Below are 13,299 nucleotides of genomic sequence, written 5' to 3'. Positions count from 1 at the left end.
TTTTTAAAAATCTCATTTTTGCTGCCTGTATTCTACTTTGATCCTTCTTTTTAACAATTCATATTTCTGAACCTTATAATAGTGGCCATTACTTTAGAGCATTTAAGTTGTTTCTCATCTTTGTTTTTTTTTTATTCATTATCCTTTTACTTGTTTTACAGATTCTCTGAAATTTATTTATTTTTTCATCTATATCTTACTTTTAGATGTTAATTATCATTAGATATTTTGTTGTATTGTGTCAGACTTTTTTATGCTATAAATAGACTGCAAGAACTAGTTTTCGCATTTTCGTGCTGAGATTGCTGTGGCTAATTATGTGCAGTTCTTTTAGCTATTCCTCTTGTGAAATAGCTAAAAGGGTGTCCTGTAGTCGATCTACTGTGGCAGTATGGCCACTGTTGAAAGTGAAAGAAGCCAGATCTGATGAAAGGAAGAAAGAACACCATACCAAGATCTAGTTCAAAATCCCATTTCAGTTCTCCAGGAGAGCCGAAACGAGACTGGGAAGAACAAATGGGAGGTGTGGCAAGCTCTGTAACTGTCAGGAGGACTTATTCAACAGAAACTGATAGCCAGGTTCTCTAAAAAGAAGTGCTTGTTAACCAAAAAAATTAGATTGAAAAAAAAAAAAAAAAGAGCATGGCAAATGAACCCCTGATCAGTGGAAAAGAATAATTTTTCTAACAAGAAAAAGTTTAACCCGCAGGATACTGGCGGCGACATACAATTCGAAGATGATCAGGGGAAAAATTCAACACTGACTGTCTAATGTCAATGGTCAAATTCTCCACCAATCAGATGATCTGGACTGCATGTCGTCTTATGGTTTTGGTCGCTTGCATTTCACAAAAGATTCAGTGAATGCACAAGTGTGTACCAGAAAATATTAGGGTTGTTGCCTACTATCAGAGACTACTTTACTGTAATGACAAACTGCATCTTTCATGATGACTCTGTCCCTTTTCATACGGCAAAAAGTGTAAGTAATACTATTATAACCCTAAAATGTACCATACAAATTGAGTTTCATACTTTAAAAAAAAAGTTTGTTTTCTTGCAGGTTAATAAGTGGCTCAGTGAATACTCGATTGAGTGACTACCATGGCAAGAAAACAGCCCAGATCTCAACCCTCTTGAAAATTTGTGGTACCCAAATGGAGACTGAAATACACAAGAAGAAGCCAAAAACACTTCGGGAGCTCCAAGAAGCCATTATAAGGATATGGAACCATGAATTGACAGTTGCATCCATAAGGAAATTGATTTTGTCAACTCCATGCTGATGCCAATCTAATAAAAGCAAAAGGAGGACATTTGAAGCACTAAACAGCCAAAAATGAATTTTAGCTTTGAATGTTAGTAAAACTGTGCAGTTGAACTAAACTTTGATACTGGCATTTGTTTTTCTAGTGAAAATATCACTGTCCACTCCATTTTGAAATGTTTGCAAATTTTTCAAGTTTGTTGTTTCCTAATTATATCACACCTTGTACTAAAAAGAGCCAAATATAATCAAAAATATTATATTACCTTCATTATTTGTGACAATTATTGTATTATTATCTCTTTTCAACTAGAGATTCAAATTTAATTAACAAAAAAAAAAAAAAAACATTACAGCAGGTGATGCAATTTCTATGAATGTGAGTGTATATCCCTGTCTTACACCCTGATTAATTTCAGTCTCCTGTTAATTTATTATCTAATTGTAACTTTTTGTGTCTATATATAAACTTTGTGTAGCTTGCACTAAATGTAATGGATATCTTTGTGTTTTCATTATACTCTAAAAATTTTTTATGTATTTTATCAAAAGCTTTCTCATAATCTAATGGTTAAATGCATCTCCAAATTAAATTAACTTTTTTTTTTTTTTTGCAGAATAATTTGTTTTAAGACAAATTTTTGGAGAAATATTTGATCTTATGTCTGAAACTGCTTTGTTCTTCTGAGAGTAGATTTGCAAATATTTCTAAGTCTTTTTTCAAAATTTTACTATATATTTTGTGATCTGTGTTTAATAAGCTTATTCCTCTTTAATGTTAATTATTTTTCACCTTATTTCAAAAGTCTATATTTATACCATCTAATCCAGTTGATTTTCTATTTTTTGAAAGCTGTATTGTTTCTTTTAGTTCTTCCAGTCTAATTGGGTCTATATTGATTTCGTCATTGGTATTTTCTGTTAATAAATTTGAATTATACTGTAACTTTTAATCATTGTTTTTCTTGTATTATATTGATTTCTGCTGCATCTCTCTCTTTCTTCATTATTTAATTTACTTAATACAGGTATCCCTTGCTTAACGTGGATTTGATTAATGCAGCAAAATAAATTGCGACAATCACTTTATATATGTGGCAAGAGTTTTAATTAGTGCGCCTTTAAATTTAGCACGCAAAAACATGCAAACCCCTCAAGGAGTGTTTCCTGGCCGAGAGAAAGAAAGTCATGAGCATGATGACATCATTCCTCACATGCAGCCACACTCCCAGTCTATTTTCTTAAAAAGATATTCTCAGAGGCAGTAGAAACAACAACAACGGGAGAAAATGCGATTAAGCCCCAAGAATTTTGGAAAAAGTTTTACATTAAACATGCAATTGAAAACATTCCTGACTCATGGGAGCAAGTGCCTTCTAGCTGCATGACAGCTTTTTGGATAAAACCTTTTGCCAGAATGCGTTAATGACTTAGGTGGTTTTCAAAATCATGTGAACAACGTGGTTGAAGAAGTTGTTGCAATTGGTGAAGACCTTGGTTTTGATGGTGTTGATGGAAGATGTTAAAGAATTCAAATTCAAAAGATTTCAGTGACAAAGAACTGGATAGAATATTTCACAGTTTAGAATCGCTTAAGCAGCAAGTAATGGATATGGATCCAGATATTGATCGAAGAATGCTTGCTTGCCGAGGTCTAGAAAGTCGTTTTGCTTGTTATCGTAGAATTTACGCTGATAAGAAAAAACTAAAACTGTTCAAACAACTCTTAATAACTTTTTTTATATAAAAAATTGCAGTAACTAATGTAGGTACAAGCATTTATTAAACATTTACTTTGCATTCGTGTTTTATTTTTCCTAAAAGAGTACCATATAAAACGAATTAGTATTACAGTAATCGATCAGGAACGAATGGTAATTTTTACCATTGCTGATTATATTTGATATATGCGGTAACATCGAGGGAGTAATTAATCACATTAATCAAAGGATCCCTGTATTTTGTAGGATATTTCTTGTCTTCCGTCTGTGTGTGTGTGTGTGTATTCTTCTATTTTATTAATGAATATCTCAAGAATTTGTGTGCTTTCTTTACTATGGAGATTTAGTTATATTTCCTTTGTTTTTGAAGGAATGGTCTGTATGTTAATTATTTTTCTTTAATTGCATTTTCTATATTTTTGTTCAAAATGTTTTTATTTTTTTTTTTCTTTCCACTACCTTCAGAGGCCGCCTTGTGCATTTTCTTAGTTTTTCATTCTTCTATATCTTCATTAATTTTGACTTCTTTTAGATAAACTAGATAATTTTAGATAAACTATTAATAGCAATTGATATAATATTCTAATACTTTCTTCTTGTAATAAGATGTACTTTGTATACTTGTTTTTTCTTGTTCTTTTTTATCCATTTTGTTATTATTTCTCTTTCAGATACTACTAAATAAATGATCTGAAAAGATTTCATTTCCTCTGTAAATGTGAAAATTCTTACACGTGGAGCTAGGTTTGTCTATCTAATAGGATGAAAAATCCAAATTTTTGAGAGAGAAAATTTATCTTCATATCACTCTAATTCACCTTCAGTTGAAAATTCCTTATGAAGGTTCTTCTATCCTAGACAGTATTTAAACCCAATCTTTAGGCATCTGCAAAACTCGTAAATTCATCACTTTCTTGATATGTATCTCAAGCAGTGTACAGGATAGTATGACAATACTACATGATTAAGTTCATATCCACTAATCTTCTGTCAATTGCAGTTTCTTCAGCAGCTTCTTTCAAATTAGTCTGTCACTTAACACTCCACTGTTTGTTACATCTTATATTTCTGTCTTCTAGGACACTTCTTATTCCATCAGTCCACTTAGATATTAGGATCTTTTCCCTGCCATTAGTATCAAACAACTGTTTTGCTAGCCTTTCTGCTTCAGTTCTGTTTAAGTGACCATACCACTTCATATTAACACATTCTTGAATGCTAACAATGTCAAGTTCCTTTCTAATATCTTTACTTTTAATATGTCTGCCATCGACATCATTTTTTTCATTTCCTAGATTTTCTCAGAACTATGTGGTCTTTTGTTTTTAATCAAGAGTTTCATATCTAACCCACTTCTCAGATCCATAAGTTAAAATTGGTTTAATCACTGTCTTGTATGTTGCTAGTTTACTGTTTTGGCTAATTTGCCTATTATTCCATTTAAATCTCTTCATACCAACTTTGTTTACTCTGTTTTCTATTTCCATATTTAATTTACTATATTCAATAAAAAATTGTGTATAAATAGCCAAAATATTTCGCATGTTCTATGTCATTGAGGATGCAGTTGAAGTTTTATGTTTCTACTTATTTTCATAGTTTTTGTATATTTATTTTTAATTTTCATGATAGCTGTTATTTAGTTTTGTTTTAAAAAAATCTTGGGGAGTCATACTCTTAAACAAATCCAGTGCACAGCTCCAGGATTCTTTAACAAATTGATATGTTTGATATTTCCAATTCTGATATTGGGTTTAATGCCACTTTATTTCATAATGTATTGCCACCTCCTCCTCCCAGCCTATAGCAAAAACCAACTACAGTAAAACCCCTTTTTTACACTGATGGGAAAAAGTGCAAATAGCAGGAAATGTAAAAAAAACATTTAAAAAAGGCTAAAAGATGACTTACTGCTAGTATGTGAGTCTACATACTAGATTACAATATTTAATAACCGAAAATAAATGAATTTACAATGTACTTGCATTTATCCATTTAAAAAAATCTTTAATTGCTGATTGTTTTTGCTTTTCGGGTTTTTTTTTTTTTTTTTTTTTTTTTTTTTTTTTTTTTTTTTTTTTTTGACAGCGCCAGATTACTTTGCATTGAGTTCAATGCTTGAACCTGTTTTTTACTATCGTGTTCAAAGTGGACATGGAGAGCCCAAGATCTTATGCTAAATGCACACGTGTTCCGGCATGCCAATTTACATGTTGCAGAATTGCCATCTTTTCTTCTACCGAAATACATTTTCTGTCTTTTTTCTCCATAATCCACCACCGCAAAGCAACTTTCACACGCTAAATTATGTTTAATTCTGCTATATCAATTTGTACTGTGATTGAAAAATCACGGTATTGCTCATCACTACAGTACTGCTGCATGTGTGCAAGTCACCATGATGGTGGAAACGAAACTACAGCCGAAAACAATGCCTCCCGAGAACAGAGATGCACAGATTTCTGCTGAAATCGATTCAAAAATCGGTATTGCCACCGAGAAAAAAAATGCAAATCACGGGAAATAATGTCCACGTCAAGTTGTTAATGGCGGGAAAACAATACATCGTGAGAATAGGTCTTAAGACGGAACCAACAGAAAATGACGTAATTGGTAGGAAAACGTAAATTGTGGGAACGTAAAAATGGGGGTTTTACTGTATATATTTTGTTTTGTTGGCTCTTAACTCACACCATATAGCTTCAAATACACTACTTCCTTCATCAACCAAATTTTACTAATGCCTATAATTTTTAACCAAATAGCTTATCCTGCCCAAACTCCTCATTCTTTGTTCTTGCTGTTTCTGGCTTAAATATACATGCATATATGGTATAATATATTTGCAAAACAAGGTAACATCATAAGAAGTAATTATTATTGTGCAACTCCAGTAAAAGTGTGTAAGGAATTAAAGAGAACTGGATTTTTGTCATTAACATAATAGAGTGATTCAGTTATCTTCTGCTTCATAAGAGATTGTATTGTTTTCATCCATAGTTTACCTTATTATAAACAAATATTTAAAGTCTCATCAATAGAAAGCTGGACCTATGAGCTAACTCAATGGCAGAATTCATTTCTTTGATTTAAAAAAAAAAAAAAGGAGGTATCATCTTCTCTTTCATATTAAGCTCATTGGCCTGTCTTCGCCTAAGAAACTTGGTTTCTTAGAAACCTGACAGAGCAATTAATCCTATCTGCTGTGGCACTAAATTGCATATGTTCTTCTGGCAGGTTTAGCAGCTAACTCACCTTCTGTTGAAAAGTCCTGATAAAAGTTCTTCACTTCTTTTGATTTGAATCTAGGTCTTTCCAAACAAAGGGTTTCATCTATACTGACTGAGCTACAGAAACAAAATGGTGTGGCACCATATTTTTGCTACTCTATTTTTGCTGATATATGGAAAACTTGCTAAAACAGTTTTTTCCACTTGGTTGGCAGTATATTATACCTGACCAGAAATTATATGCTTGGTTTTGTGTTTTAATAGTATATCTATATTATGTGATGTCCAGATTTGGTTTAATTTATTGTTAAATGACTGTTAATGATGAATAAACTTTGCTTTCAATAAGAGCTTTGTGTATATTTCGATATGTATTTTATAATATCTAAATTTTTGTTTAATGAAATGAACAGTTGAGCATGCAGTTATAATTTATTTGAAGCTCTAAAAAAATTAATTTCAAATATTTTAAATTACTAACACTTATCTGCTCTTTTCCCAAAGGCTTTGATCTGTCTGATAGATAAGAAATCTGGAGAAAAGAGTAAAAACCGCCCACGATTTGTGAAACAAGATCAAATTGCAATAATGAGAATGGAATGTGCAGGCGTTATATGCTTAGAATCCTTCAAAGAGTTTCCTCAAATGGGAAGATTTACTTTACGAGATGAAGGTAGGAGAACATTTTTAACAGTTTCACCTCATGTGCATGTATGAATGAACTTGGTTGTTGATGCATTTATATCAGTCTATAGATAGCCAACAGATGGACACTAGTTACCATATATCATCTACCAAAAATTTAAGATCTCAATGACATTATACAGTAATTATATGTAATGAGGTTCCTGCAAGAAACATGATTGGCTTATATTCAGTACAATGAGAAATGTTAATACAACATCATGACTGTGTCGAAACATTTCGACACATGTCGAAACAATTTAAACGAATTCAGGGAAGACATAAATTGCATAAGAAAATAAATTGGTCAGACTAACTAAGATAAATAAAAACTATTTTGATTGTCCATGATTCGGATATCAAGTTTTATGTTCACTAACCAACATGCAATATTTTTGTAAATTTACAAATGCCTTGCATGGCATTGAACAAAGTATCAAGTGAAAATTACATCAATTTATCACAAAATAACTATTTTGCAATGAATGCTCTATAAATTAACATGGAATAGATTTTATTTATTTTTAATGTGAATTGCACATAAATGATTGTAAAGTTCTTGTACATGTTGTCCCATCTAGTATCACAGGTGGGTTAAGGATTAGATAATCCAGGAACCCAGCTCTTGAGGACAAACATAGTACTGTTAATTTTCAAGCCAATTCAGGCCCCAATAAGCCATGTGGGTAGTTTCAGATGGATCAATAGAAATTATCTACTACCTGAAGACTTTCAAAATATCATCATCATCGTCAAATTTCTGATATATATCCTCAAGGGGTGTACAGGATATGATAGTACTACATGAAAAATTATATCATTATCAGATCTTATATTTCTATCTTCTAAGGCACTTTTTACTGTATCAATCCACCTATATCTTGGTCTTCCTGCCAACCTGGCAGAGAACACTTGTTTTGCTAATCTTTCCTCTCCCATTCTGTTTAAGTGACCATACCACCTAAGATTAGCTCTGCTAACGCATTCCTGGATGCTGACAATGCCAAGTTCTTTCCTAATATCCTCATTTTCAATATGATATTACTATTGATGCCATACATTCATGCCACTAATTTTTCTCATATCTGCGATCTCTAGTCTTTGGTCAAGTGTTTTACTTGATGTACCGTATAAATTTATTCAGTCGACTTCATTCTGTACACTTTTGTTGATTCTGTTGTCTCTTTCCATATTTAATTTACCATCTGCACTAAAAATCGTGCCTAAGTAGCTGAAATGTTTTACTAGTTCTGTAAGTTCTCCATTCACAATGCAGTTGATATTTTCAGTGTTTCTGCCTATCTTCATTGTCTTTGTCCTTTGAATGTTGATCCTCATAACATATCTATTACAACAGTTATTCACTTTAGTCAGGGAATCTTGCAGACTTGTAGCAGATTTATTTAGAAGTATAACATCATCTGCATAAAGCGAAGAGCTAAGATTCATGTCTTCAATTTTGCTATCAGGTTTAATACCACTTTCCTTCATAATGTAATCCATATAGATAATGAATAACAGAATCGATAATGTACATCCTTGTCTGACACGAGGTTTAACATTAAACCACCTTCCTGTACTTCCTGCAATTCTAACTGCTGACTTACAACTCAAGTAAAGACTAAGTATTGCTCGATATAATGCCCCATTGACACCATATAACTGTAGCATTTTGAATAGCTTCTCTCATTGCACCTTGTCATATGCCTTTTCCAGATCTACAAAACTTAAATACAAATCTTTGTTATATTCCTATGATTTCTCAACTATCTGTCGTAAAGTTTAAATCTGATCCTGACAGCCTCTATTTGGCCTGAATCTAGCTTGTTCTTCACCAAGCTTCTCTTTCACAATCCTTCTCAACCATTTCTCAAGTATACTTGCATATATCCTACCATGAACACTTCGTAGAGAAATACCTCTGTAATTCTCACATTCAGTTTTATTTCCCTTTTTATATATGGGTACTATGAGAGCTTTACTCGAATCATTCGGAATTCGTCCCTCTTTCCAAGCCTTCTGAACTATGAAGGGCAGCCACTGTAAGACGACTTTTATATACCTTCCTACTTTAGCATTTCTGGTCAAATATCATCTATTGCTGCTGCCTTTCCATTTCAGGATTTTGATGGCTTTTTCTACTTAAAGTATGGATATGTATTCCTGACTGCAAGCATGGTCAGTGGTTTTTACCACTGTGCTGTCATCACTGCTTGTTTCATTTAGCAATTTTTCGATGTATAATAATTACTCCATACCTCAAGGAATTCTTTTCTGCCTGTTTTCATGTCACCTTTATCATTCCTAATTCCTTTTACAGCACTCTTTCCTCCATTTCTGAGCTTCTTCAACAACCTCCAGAATATCTTGCCTCCTTCTTGATATTTATTTTCTGTGTTCTTACCAAAGTCTTCCCATGACTTTTGTTTAGCTAGTTTTACACAGTGTTTAGCTTTCTTACATTTGTCTCTGTATTCTCGAAGAGCACAAGCTGACTTATTTGCCGGGAACTTTTGATATGCTTTCTTCTCCTTTTCTTTCACTGCCTCTTTAACTTGCTGTGTCCACCATGGAGTTCTGATTTTTCTATCATTACAGACAACCTCACCACATGCAACTCTGGCTGAATCAATGAGTGTTTTCTTTGGGGCTTGCCACTGAATCTCCGAGGTTTGGTTCTTGTTCTCAAACTCTTTCATTTTTTTTTTTTTTTTTTTTTTTTTGAATAATATTTGTGTATTTTAGTCTACAGTTCACATCTGACAGCTGCTCAACTTTTATTGCATTAAAACATTCTTACATGGTCTTCTTTTCAATATAAAATTCAATTTTATCCTGCTCAAGACTAAATGGTGATCACTTCCAATTTCAAATCCTCTGTACACTGTGGTGTCCTGCACAAGGGAGAAAACATCACTATCAACAATAACATAGTCAGTAATATTCCTTGCCTCTTCTCTCCTTGTGAATTGGTGCACATTTTTATGTTGGAACATGGTGTTAGTAATAACCAGTCCATGTTCTGAACAGAAATCCAACAGTTATTTGTCCTTATTATTAGCTTTGCTCTTTTCTTCAAATTTTCCCAATATATTTTTGTATGTCTGACAATCATTTCCTACTCTGCTATTTAGATCCCCAAACAAGGAGCAACTTTTCCTTTTTCATTGTGTCAGTTACTTTCTCTAAAGCCTCAAAAAATAAATTCCTCCACTTCTACCTTAGTAGAACTTTCTGTAGGACCATTGGTACAAATAAGTCTCACTGTTCAGTTCCCCACTGATATTTGCCCACATCACTCTACTTGAGACTGCCTGCCACTCAAGAAGATTAGTCTCGTATTTAGTGTTGAATACTATGGCTACTCCTTCTTTTCCTTGATTGTCATTGCCTGTATATAACATTTTGTATTTATTGTTGAGAATGATCTCAACAGTTTTTGCATTTTTTTTGTTTGTCACCCCTATTATGTCAATCTGGTACTTATCCAATTCCTCAGCTAGCTCCATTTCTTTGCCATTCGAGCGTCTTATGTTAGTACCAATCTTGAATGCTGGTGATGTTGATTTGGGGTGGGTTTTAGGATTTGTTCCAATAGCTGACTTTTTGCTGTTTGCCCTGGTGAAAACAATACAGGCCTTGTTTAACTGAGCGACGCCCCAGTCAGAATGAAATTCTGTCATGTTGTGCCATCATTTTTTTAGTTTCAGATTGATCAACAGAAATTATCTACTACCTGAAGACTTTCAAAATATATATATATATATTATATATTGACCTTAAAAGGTAAAATTCTTGTCTAAGTGTCAAATGCATCTTCAGCACAGGAATGGAACAGCACATAATACACAGATAAATGAAAGATTCCAAAAACTACCATCATGGCTACTATAAGATAGCAAAACAACAAATTCTTAATTTTCTATATTGGGTATGTGACATAAATAAAAAAAAATTAGATTAGCAGATAAAAAAGTACTATGCTCCATAAAGAAGATGGCATGAAAAGTAAGTGGAAGAAGCTTGTCCTTTGGACAAGCTTCCTCCACTATAAGATAATAGATAAGATAAAGAATGAGGTTTTTCTAACAGGACAAAATAATCCATAAATGTTCAGTAGGTAGGTTTAAATATTTTTTGAAATATATTTTTCTGATTTCTTAATGAAGAGTTCACCGAAACTGTTTCACAAATAAATTTAAATGCTACGTGTCCATAAAAGAAATTCTCTCTCATGTTAGGGATGTGGAATTTTGTCCTCTCAGAAAAATCTCAATTGTTCTCTCATCAGCAAAGGATAAGTTTCTTCCACAGGTGTCTGGAATCTGGTAACCAGATTCCTTACTCTTGTGACTTGTCTTATTATGGACAATTGGAGGATCTGCCTTTATCTGTCATGTAGAACATAAGTCTTATATCAAGTATCATGAGCCTTATTTCTTATGTAATGTCTTTATAAGGAAACTTATGAAATGTTACTTAATTGTCCATTCTTAAATAGATCTGATTGTCTACATTTATCTCCTTTATTTGGAGATAGTACTTTTTCATTATATTAACCTTTCCTAATTTATTTGTGTATTTGTATTATATATGTATATATATATATATATATACATAATTTGGAATTTGTTAACTGTTTGTTTGTTATCTTACTGTAAATATGGTGGTGCATCTTAGTATCTTCATTATTTATATATTATGCTGTCCTATTTCTGTGCTGAACATAACTTCTCATAGTGCACCCAGTTAAATAATTTGGGATTTAGCCAACCAAAAATTGTATTATTGGTTGAACTATAATGCAAAATGATGGTACAACACAACAGAATTTCATTCTGTGGCATCACCCAGTTAAATAAGACCCTGTCCCTCCCTTTGTTTTCTTTTGGGAAACAGGGTGAAACAGTGAAGAATCAGCTACTGCAACCCAGAACACGTCCCAGTTCGGTGTCATCGTTCAAGATTGGTACTATCAGCATAAGAAGCATTAGTGGAAAAGAAATTGAACTTTGATGTTGAGTTGTGGGAAAATTTGGAGAAAAATGCAATACTAATAATAATGATTCTCGTAGATAGGCTTATACATTGGTTATGCATTTCTAAATAACTTAGGGAATTAAAACAACGTAGATCCGAATATAAATTAAATAATACTTTAATAGATATTTCCGATATTTCGGCAATGTCTCATTGCCATTTTCTAAAGGAACTTAACAAAAGGCAGGAGCACAACAAGCTCTAACAATATAGTAACTGGAAATGAAGATATGAAGCTATCTTTCTCCTAGAAGTCCTGATGGTGCCCTCTGGCGGGCTAAGTAGGCATTCTTGGCCGTTGGGCTGAAGGGCTGCTGATGTATGCCTCCCAAATTTGGGGCAGTCGCATACAACCAAATTTGTTGAGGTTTGGAGAGTTTCTTAGAGCAGAGGCTGATTCCATAAATAATCTTTCGAATTTATATTTGCTCCGGTGTATTATTTTTGCTTTCTTCCACCGTATTCTGTGGCGAGTATCCAGAGCATGGTCTGCAAGACCAGAATGGCTATATTTGTAAAACCGGATGTAGTCCTTGTGTTCAGAAATTCTGATATTCGCTGTCCTGCCTGTTTGCCCAAAGTACGACAGTTTACAACTGCAAGGGACCTGGTATACACCAGGTAGGTCTAGGGGAAGTGGTTGGTCTTTGGTAGAGCGGATAAGGGATGCCAATTTTCTGTAAGGCCTGTAACAGGAGGTGAGGTCATGTTTTTTTAGAATTTTGGTCATTTTTTCTGAGGTGCCTCGGATGTAGGGAATGATGATGGATTTAGAGTAATCTTTTTTGTGGAGGGGGGAGGAGGGGGGGTTGTGGTTTGTAGGTTTTAATATTTTTTGGATTTTTTTTTGGGGGGGGGGGGGTAGCCATTGGCTGAGAAAGTGTTTAGGATGTGATTTAGTTCAGTGTTAAGGGCTATGTCGTTAGAACAGATTAGTTTAGCCCTGTTGTATAGTGTTTTTACCACTCCATATTGTTGTGAGGGGGGGGGGGGGTGAGATTGTTGGTGGATGTATCTGCCTGTATGGGTGGGTTTTCTGTAAACTGAGAAAACCAAAGTTCCATCATCCCTCCTCCCCCCCTCCACAAAAAAGATTACTCTAAATCCATCATCATTCCCTACATCCAAGGCACCTCAGAAAAAATTACCAAAATTCTAAAAAAACATGACCTCACCTCCTGTTACAGGCCTTACAGAAAATTGGCATCCCTTATCCACTCTACCAAAGACCAACCACTTCCCCTAGACCTACCTGGTGTATACCAGGTCCCTTGCAGTTGTAAACTGTCGTACTTTGGCCAAACAGGCAGGACAGCGAATATCAGAATTTCTGAACACAAGGACTACATCTGGTTTT

General features: G+C 33.7%; 1 protein-coding gene across 1 annotated transcript in view; it reads left to right on the top strand.

Moving 5' to 3' along the window:
* eRF3 (eukaryotic translation release factor 3) overlaps nucleotides 1–13,299 on the top strand; it is a 217,588-nt gene that overhangs the window by 193,781 nt on the left and 10,508 nt on the right. Inside the window, exon 14 of the mRNA XM_090411395.1 lies at nucleotides 6,723–6,891. Within this exon, the coding sequence (XP_090267521.1) occupies nucleotides 6,723–6,891 (169 nt within the window). The remainder of the gene's footprint in view (nucleotides 1–6,722; nucleotides 6,892–13,299) is intronic.

Source organism: Typopeltis vanoorti, chromosome 21 (assembly GCF_054136105.1).
Source record: "Typopeltis vanoorti isolate ZY-2024b chromosome 21, IOZ_Tvanoo_1.0, whole genome shotgun sequence".
Taxonomy (NCBI): Eukaryota; Metazoa; Arthropoda; class Arachnida; order Uropygi; family Thelyphonidae; genus Typopeltis; species Typopeltis vanoorti.
This window is presented reverse-complemented; position numbering and strand designations above follow the sequence as displayed.